The sequence below is a fragment of the Chelonia mydas genome, chromosome 7 (assembly GCF_015237465.2).
Source record: "Chelonia mydas isolate rCheMyd1 chromosome 7, rCheMyd1.pri.v2, whole genome shotgun sequence".
In the NCBI taxonomy this organism is placed as follows: domain Eukaryota; kingdom Metazoa; phylum Chordata; order Testudines; family Cheloniidae; genus Chelonia; species Chelonia mydas.
In genome coordinates, this window is record NC_057853.1 from 104,454,551 (window position 1) to 104,464,015 (window position 9,465).

The 9,465-nt window shown below is 44.7% G+C and overlaps 1 protein-coding gene across 1 annotated transcript in view; it reads right to left on the reverse strand.

The window, feature by feature from the left end:
- The window catches only part of LOC102934228 (deleted in malignant brain tumors 1 protein), a 59,772-nt gene extending 52,484 nt beyond the window's left edge, over positions 1–7,288 (reverse strand). The window contains exons 1-3 of the mRNA XM_043551961.1: positions 6,954–7,288; positions 6,476–6,799; positions 3,611–3,733 (exon numbers count right to left, since the gene is read on the reverse strand). Of these exons, the coding sequence (XP_043407896.1) occupies positions 3,611–3,733; positions 6,476–6,799; positions 6,954–7,085 (579 nt within the window). The 5' untranslated portion in view covers positions 7,086–7,288. The remainder of the gene's footprint in view (positions 1–3,610; positions 3,734–6,475; positions 6,800–6,953) is intronic.
- Positions 7,289–9,465: the final 2,177 nt, after the last annotated feature.

Sequence of the window (9,465 nt, forward strand, 5' to 3'; positions counted from 1 at the left end):
TTCTCCAAAAAACTGTATAAATTAAGAGACACAAGCCCCACTCGGGGGCTCACTTCTAAAGGTATTAGCAGAGCAGCTTTGCTAATAAAACAGAGTGGTCTGATAAATTGTGAGTCTGAGTCAAACTTTGACACTAGCCACGCGGTTGTGTCGGGGGGGGGCGGGGGTGAAACAAATGTGCTATGTAATGTGAATAGCTTGATTCAGTGTGAAATAGTCTTCCCTTTGTTCTCTAAAAATGTATCTTTTTAAAATACTCCTCTCCTGTTTTTTCCTCCCACAGCTGCAAATGTTTCTATGCTCCCTCTATCGTCTCCGTCCCAGAGGCTAGCACAGATTAGAAGGTGAACAAAACTGCACTCGCGAGGACATGTTCTCAGAGCTCATGCAGTCCTCCTGCACTGAAAGAGCTCAGCAGAATGCATGGAGGCAAACAGTGGCAGAGACCAGGAAAGCATTAAATGAACACAATGAGAGGAGGGAGGAGCACGCTGAGAGGAGGCAGGATGCAATGCTGAGCCTAATGGGGGAGCAAACTGATATGCTCCAGTGTCTGGTGGAGCTGCAGGAAAGGCAGCAAGAGCACAGACCACCTCTGTAGCCCCTGTATAACCGCCTGCCCTCCTCCCTAAGTTCCATATCCTCCTCACCCAGATGCCCAAGAATGCGGGGGGGGAGGGGGAGGCTACAGGCACCCAGCCACTCCACCCCAGAGGATTGCCCAAGCAACAGAAAGCTGGCATTCAATACGTTTTGAACTGTAATGTGGCCTTGTCCTTCCCTCTTCCCTTCATCCACCACCCCATCCCATGCTTCCCTCCTCCCCCATCCCTGCCAGGCTACCTTGTGAGTTTTCCCCCTATTTGTGTGATGAATTAATAAAGAATGCATGATTTTGAAACAATAATGACTTTAATGACTCTGAAAGCGGTGATTGAAGAGGGGAGGTCACTTGGCTTACAGGGAAGTAGAGTCAACCAAGGAGGCAGGTTTTCATCAAGGAGAAAAACAGAACTGTCACACTGTAGCCTGGCCAGTCATGAAACTGATTTTCAAAGTTTCTCTGATGCATAGGGCACCCAGCTGTGCTCTTCTAATTGCCCTGGTGTCTGGCTGCACGTAATCGGCCGCCAAGCGATTTGCCTAAACCTCCCACCCTGCCATAAATGTCTCCCCCTCACTCTCACAGATATTGTGAAGCACACAGCAAGCAGCAACAACAATGGGAATACTGGTTTCACTGAGGTCTAACCTAGTCAGTAAACTGCATCAGCGAGCTTTTAAACATCCAAACGCACTTTCTACCACCATTCTGCACTTGCTCAGCCTATAGTTGAACTGCTCCTTACTACTGTCCAGGGTGCCTGTGTATGCCTTCATGAGCCAGGGCATTAAGGAATAGGCTAGGTCCCTGAGAATAACTATAGGCATTTCAACATACCCAACTGTAATTTTCTGGTCTGGGAAGTAAGTTCCTTCCTGCAGCTGTTCAAACAGACCAGAGTTCCTGAAGATGCGAGCGTCATGCACCTTTCCCAGACATTCCATGCTGATGTCGGTGAAACATCCCTTGTGATCCACCAGTGCTTGCAGCACCATTGAAAAGTACCCCTTGCGGTTTACGTACTGGCTACCAAGGTGGTCCAGTCCCAAGATAGGGATATGCGTTCCGTCTATTGCCCCACCACAGTTAGGGAATCCCATTGCAGCAAAGCCATCCACTATGACCTGCACATTTCCCAGAGTTACTACCCTTGATAGCAGCAGCTCAATGAATGCATTGGCTACTTGAATCACAGCAGCCCCCACATTATATTTACCCACTCCAAATTGATTCCTGACTGACTGGTAGCTGTCTGGCGTTGCAAGCTTCCAGAGGCTATCGCCACTCGCTTCTCAACTGTGAGGACTGCTCTCATCTTGGTATTCTTGCGCTTCAGGGCAGGGGAAAGCAAGTCACAAAGTTCCATGAAAGTGCCCTTACACATGCAAAAGTTTCACAGGCACTGGGAATCATCCCAGACCTGCAACACTATGCAGTCCCACCAGTCTGTGCTTGTTTCCTGGGCCCAGAATCAGCGTTCCGTGCCCCATTACTACCATGATGTCCAAATTGCCAGGGCCCGTGCTTTGAGAGCAGTCTTTGTCCATGTCCTCATCACTATCATGATCGCGCTGTCGTCACCTCCTCGCCTGCTTTTGCAGGTTCTGCACATACTGCAGGATAATGCGCGAGGTGTTTACAATGCTCACAATAGCAGCGGTGAGCTGAGCGGGCTCCATGCTTCCCATGGTATGGCGTCTGCAGAGTTGCAGAGGAAGCAGTGGATGACGATGGATGTCATGAGAATAGAACGACGACAGGACCTGCAAGGTGGATTCATGGTACCAGGAGAGCAGAGTTGCAGCAGAAGCAGTGGATGATGGTGGTTAGCAGTATGGTGTCTGCACGGAAAAAAGGCACAAAATGATTGTCTGCCGTTGCTTTCACGGAGGGAGGGGCGACTGATGACATGTACCCAAAACCACCTGTGACAATGTTTTTGCCCCATCAGGCATTGGGAGCTCAACCCAGAATTCCAATGGGCAGTGGAGACTGCAGGAACTGTGGGATAGCTACCCACAGTGCAATGCTCCGAAAGTCGACACTAGCCACGGTACTGTGGACGCACTCCACCGCCTTAATGCACTTAGTGGGGACACACACAATCGACTGTATAAAATCGCTTCCTAAAAATCGACTTCTATAAATTCAACCTAATTTTGTAGTGTAGACATACCTGTAGTGAGTCGTACACAGCTGGTTGGTGTTGTACATTTAGGCTGTTTTCTTCCTTACCACACTTCATGCCGACCAGATGGCAGAAATAAATATTTTAGAGGGATTGAATGTGGCAAGGATGGTGGCTTGGAAAACAGGCTTGGGAAGATTTCCACACAAGGGGAGCAGTAAAGAAGGCACAAAAACAAAAGTTGATGAAAGCAAGCGGGAGGAAAGCATAAAGGCTGGCACTGTTGCAATGGAATTGGGAAATGCAAAAGGCAAACAGTCAGAGATATAGTTTCAAGCCTTGAAAGCAAAGCACAAGGAGCTTAATCTATATGTAATACGGGACAGCCAAGGCTATGCTTAAAACTGCAAGTAAATAGGATGCTGGTTCTTCTGTGTTCAAATAACCATTTTTTCACGTGAATAAGGAAATCATGCATGAAAAAGATCAATACTCAAAATTCCCCTGTTTCAGACATCTTAGCAGGAAAAAGTACCAATACCGAGTGGTTTTGCTGACCAATCACACACTGATTAGCAAAGCAAAAACAACCCAGAGGACAACATTTCTTCTCTCAAACTCTTAAAACTATTATGAATATAAATTAAATTAATAAAAATCCATTCACAAATGGTTCAGGCAGAAAAAAGGGCTAAATTGGTCAGGTAATTTATTCACAGTCCATAATTCTGCCAACTCTTTTCTTTAGCTCAGACCTTAAAGAGCTTGCAATTGCTTTCTCATGGTTTAGTTTTAGGAAAATTCCATTTTCAGGCAAGCCCTTCATTGTCAGTGTGAATAAATAAATATATAAATGAAAGATTAATGTTGGCACTTACTGTACTAAACGTGCTTTCTCCCTTCCAAGCCATGGTGTCTCCTGTAATATCTGGATAGATTTTCATGGGCACTTTCTTCTCTTTGGCTTTTCTAATAACCATGAGGTCTTTTCCTTCTCTGTACTGAAAAAGAAATTCCACAAAGTTTTGAGAAAATCCCTCTGCTGAAATCTCTGTTCTGTCAACATTCCCTGATGTTAAATGCGATTGATTATTACTACTAACTTTTTTCTAGTCACAGTGTTTTCAGTGGACTTCATGTGGGAACTATTCAAAGGGCACATAAGATTAACCAGATATTAACAGCTACAACTTTAAGAAAATCCTTGTTTGAAGACAAAATTCATGACCTTTGTAATGAGGGAATGGCCCCTTGACTGCTTATCAGAACACAGCTTTCTGATATAACATGGCTTTGGAAGTCAGCACTCTTGGGTTCTACTTTTTGGCTCTGCCCCTGACTTTGCTCTGCAACTTTGAACATGTCACTGAGGGTGCAATGTTGCACCCAGTTCAATTCAATGGAAAAACCTCCCTGTGATTTCAGTGAGGAAGGATCAAAGCCAGAATTTCATGTACTTTTAGGAGTAGCCTGACTCGGAATTTCTGATGTTAAAAACATGTACACCGTTGGAATTCCCTCCTTTTAGTGCCTCTTTTTTTATATTGTATATGTTATGAAACCTTGATTAGCACATCAAGCAGTTTCCCTAAAGATAAGGTCATCAAGAGAATAGAAGCTCAGTCTATGTGAACAGGTTTCACTGCAAACATACCAGACCATTGCTGACAACACATCAGCACTTTGTTTTGAGACCCACTTGATTGCAAGAAAAGTGACAGTTCAGGAGAGGTCAGAGCCGCACCTGCCAACAGAACATCCTGAAGTACATTGTACAATATCTGCTCTCATAATGCAAATATTTACCAGCATTTGGAATTACAAAGAGTTGTGCTAAGAATACTGGTGCCAGTTAATTAAATCTGTCCTGTGCTGGATTTCAGTTGATTAATAAAGAACCATTGATTTATTAAATATGAAGATAGTGATGATTAATCTATTGATTGAGCAAACAAACATCTGATTTATAGCACCACTTATTTATGGATTATATTGTTCTATTACAATAGCCATATAAGAAAAGATCTCAGGTCAAAAGTGCCCCAGGGCATTGATCTGACTTTTGTACTCAACACCTTTATTCAATATAGACAACTCCATCACATAAACCCATAAACATATCCAACGATTATCAAAGTAATCTGTAAAATTTGTAAAAGTCACCATGTGTTTGTGGACAATTCATAGAAAAAAAAAAAAAAAAAAAAAGAGCTAAATTCACTAAGTAAGCTGGTGGACCCGATCTCCAGCCTGTGACAAACAATCAGTCATGCCCAGTTCAGTTTGTAGCCCTTTTCTCAGGGCTCTGTTTATTCTTCAACACTAAGAAGGGAAAATGGAACAACAAAAAAGCAACAGTCCTGTTCTCAGGTGAGATTGAGAGACCCTCTGGCCTCTGATAGCTAATGGACTGGAGCAGTTCTCAGCCTATGGGTGTCTGCAGGGCTTGCCTGTCTTCTCACAGCCTTCTGCTGCAGCCAAAAGAGTGCATTTTTAGCCCTCCTCCACTGGTCCCAGGTAGCCTCATGGAGCAGGGATGTTCCTTTAGATTTCCTGGCTCAGATCCAATCACTAAATGTTGTCCAGCTGGGTCAGACGATTCCCAGCACCTGGACTGCTGGGCTTTTCTCAATAACAAGGTCACCTGCTTCCTGGGCCCTTAAAGGAGCAGACTACCCCCTTACACTTTTAAAAAAAAAAAATTGTTTACACCACTCTTGTCCTTACCTTTATCTTCCCCTTCTCCCTCTGCTTTGTCCATCCACCCATTCTCAAGCCTTGCCCTAACAGTCACTTCCTCTGGTCCTGTTCTTAAATCACTCAACATACCCTTCCCCTTCATTTAATTCCCACGTCGTCCTTGTTAAACAACTCTGCCTCCTCCTTTGCTAACTCATGTGCCTACTGTCCCCATGAGCTCTTCTCTAAGTCTGACACTCTTTGAAACTTCCTCCCCCATGCTCCTTTCCTCCAAGGAAAAGGGCTGAGATTGAGGGCAGTAGCAGAATTCCCACAGAAGATAAAATGCTAGGTGCAATATTCTGAATTGTAAAAGATTTTATAGCCATTTTCAAAGGAAAGGGAAATGCAGAATGATCCCAAGTGCCTGCTCAGATTAGGGTGTGGAGAGGCTGCTAGACCCACAGCAGTGAGGTTCTGCCTGGGCAGCTAAGGAGGTTGGTAATGGGACAGGAGTACTATAAGGGGCAGACCATCAATCAAATGTTGCCCCGCCTCCTGACCTCTCAGGCCCCACCTACCTGTCATCCTAAGACATGCCCCCTGGGTATTACTTCCGGGGTCAAGACAGACACATGACCGGAAGGAGGAGGCTTGGTATGGAACTAACTGAGCTAATGCCACATCATGAGCATATTTTTTTTTTATTTAAAAGACATACAGCTCCTTGAAAACAAACCAAGTTGCTCTATCAAAACTTTTATCTTACTTAAGCACCCCACAGACCTTCAAACAGAAAAACAGATAATCACAAAGCCCTTTTCAATAGATATTTTTATTTACAGCTACCAAGTTTTATATCGCATGTTTGTCCCCTCACCATTCTGTAACTTGATCCTTTTAGATTTCTTACAAATCTAATCCTTGTGTTAAATTTTCTTGGGTTATGCACAGACATTACAAAGCATAACCTATGTCAATAACAGCGTTTAATAAGCTTTCCAAACACAGGTCATCGCACAGCTCCCAGAGCTTGCAGTTTATATCCTCGAAGTCCAACTCACACAGCCATGGTACCGTTGGGCTGGCACATCTATTTCACAGTCCTCACAATCTTCTAAAAGCTTTTCTCTAAGGCAGTGATTAAGGACAGCATAAACAGCAACACGTACCATAGAACGCATGACTTTTTTACACTCACGACGTGGCACTGGCTCAGTTAGCTCCATGTCAAGCCTCCTCCTTAAATCTATATAGCCATCATCCTCGGCGTCTTCATCAACGATTTGTACCAGCATCGAGCAAAAACAAGTTGGGCCCAGTTTGTCTTTGTTGCCTGATGCAACGCTGTCCCAGGCCTCCGGGTCTTCTAGAAAGGCTTCGTTGAGCTGTCGAGAGATTTTCAGAAAAGAAACAACTGTGGCCCCACTGCTTGGTTTTAGATTTATGCAACCCCAGGTCGGTTCCTAACCCCATTACACCCCATCCTCAACCATAACTTCTTAATCGTTCATTTATCTGAGCAACATCTTTCCCATTCACCTTGTCCACCGGTGACTCCCAGGAGCCACGGTCGCTTTCCTCCTCTAGGGGAGCGGACGATGAGAGGCCGTCATGCTCATTGGGCTGCCTCATGAGCGGTTGGGTTTCAGCGTCAGGTTCTGGCATATCCATCAACTGCTGGGCCAAAGAGCTCCCCTTGGACGCTCCTCGGAGCTGTCGCTGATATAGCCATTCCTCCGTGGGCGATTGTTTTAGCTCCAAGAGCCTTCAAAGTCCGAAGTTCTCATGGGGGGTGGTTTCCTCTCAGCATTTCTGCAATTTCTAAAACATGCATTCTTGGAATGAAATGACCTTTTCCACGTGGTGCTGGGACTTCTGGGGGTGGTGCTGCACTCTGATTGGTAGAGGGTGGTAGGCAGGCTCTTAAAGGGGTCACCCTGCCCCAGAACGCCCCCCAGTTGGACAAATCCACTCTCAGGGAGCTTCTCTGTGGCTGAAACCCATCCTGATTGGTAGAGGGTGGTGGGAGGAGTTCTTAGACAGATCACACAACCCACTTCCAGACAGATCACCCCACCCCAGTACACCCCCCTGATTGGTCAAATCTCCTTTCAGGGTGACCCTATGGGGGGGTGAAACCCATCCTGATTGGAAGAGGGTGGTGGGAAGAATTCTTAGAGGGTCACATTACACCCTTTGCTTCCGGTCATGTGTCCATCTTGACCCCGGAAGTAATACCGCCAAGGGGCAGGTCTTAAGGTGACAGGTGTGTGGGTCCCAAGGGGTCAGGGAGCAGGGACTATGTTTGATTGATGTAGGCCCCTTATACTACTGACAGATGGGTGGTAAGAGCAATGTAAAGAACTGCACAGCGGAACTAGTGCAAGATAAGAAGTTTGATTGGTCCTATAAAATCCAGGAACTATGCTACACATCTTTGAGTGCTGCATATCTATTAGCACTTTATCTAACCACTAACATATATACATATATAGAGAACTCCTGTAACAGAGAAGTGGTTGAAAGCTGGGGAAAGGGAGGGAAAGCTTAGGACATCTGGCTGGGTTGTGAGGTAAAGGAGCTGAAGCTGTGGAAGAAGGAGTTGAGGGGGGAACCTGGACCCAGCACTGGATTCTTTATTTCGCCTCCCTATCAGCTACCCAGACTTCCTGGCTTAGATCCAATAGGGAGAGCAGCAAGAGATGATCTGATGCCACCAGCCCCTAGTGGCTAAGAGGAGTCACTGTAGAGAAACAATTGCTTCGTGTCTACAGCCTTTATGCCTACATGAGAACTTACCTGGTCTGCAGGCCAGAGTCACATGTGAGCTGCGTGGCTCTTGTTAGGTTTGGCAATCCAAGCTCATCTGGGTATTATGGGGTTTATACAATATAGAAAGATAACAAAATCAGACTCATATGAAGTTCATTGAAGCAAAGGAGTAGCTTCCAAAATAGAATGGGTTTGGTCTGCTCCTGAGACATTACACTGCATCCCCCAACACAAGTTATTCCTTCTTAGCATATGCTCAACGTGCCTCGGGTGGCACATCACCAGGATTCATCATCAAATTTGGTCTGCTGGTTGGATCATTAGCTTCCCCGGCTTGCGCTGGGTACTAAAGGAGAGTGCAATGTGAATGCTGATCCCTACTCCCCATTTATTCCTTGCAAGCACTCTACATACTGAGTAACAATAAAATGAAACCCTGAGTTTCAACACAATGAGAGATAAAGGATCAGCAGGAATGGACAAGGAAGTGAAAAAATAATCTAGTGTCAGAAAGAGGCATACGTGAAACATTGTTTCAAATGTCGGAGCAGACAGAGAAGAGTTTAGGGCAGACTGAACAATGGGCAAACCTCAAATGGTTCAGATAAACAACCGAAAGTCTGGGTATTTATATTAACTGTATTTGAAGCTCTTCTATGTGCATCATTAGTCAGAAATGTCAAAATAACAGGGGAGTGTATACATTTTAATTAACTTTTTTTAAAAAAACTTCCAAACAATTCCATTAAGATAGTTCTGAGTTTTGGGAGTGGTTCTTGTCAGTTCATCTCAGTTGGATTTCCCACCCCTCTTTTTAAACCTGCTTTACATCTGACAGATGGGATTAGTGACTATAATAAACACCTCTGCACAAAGGATTTGTTTTTGTTTTTCACAGAAGTACCAGCAAAGGAAAATAGAGCTTCACTATTACAATAAATCAGTGAGTTGTATAAACTGTGGCTTAACTGTTCTTTTTCCTACTTCTTTATTACAGTACAGCTTCCAAGATACCGCATGGCAGTCAGCCAAGGGTTTCAAGATACTGAATATACACGCATGCACACAGTCATATACCCAGAATCGAAACTGAACCTAGTGCTGAAAGGCTAGAAAACACACATAAATACTGCTAGTCAACGCCATCCCCTGCTTGCAGAGTTGTGGTATTTAATAAGAATTGAAACCACACCACCAAGTTCACTTGATGAACACCACCACCAGAAGGCATGTTTTCACTACTGTATCACCAAGCTACTCCTCCCGAACAGGATTCTAA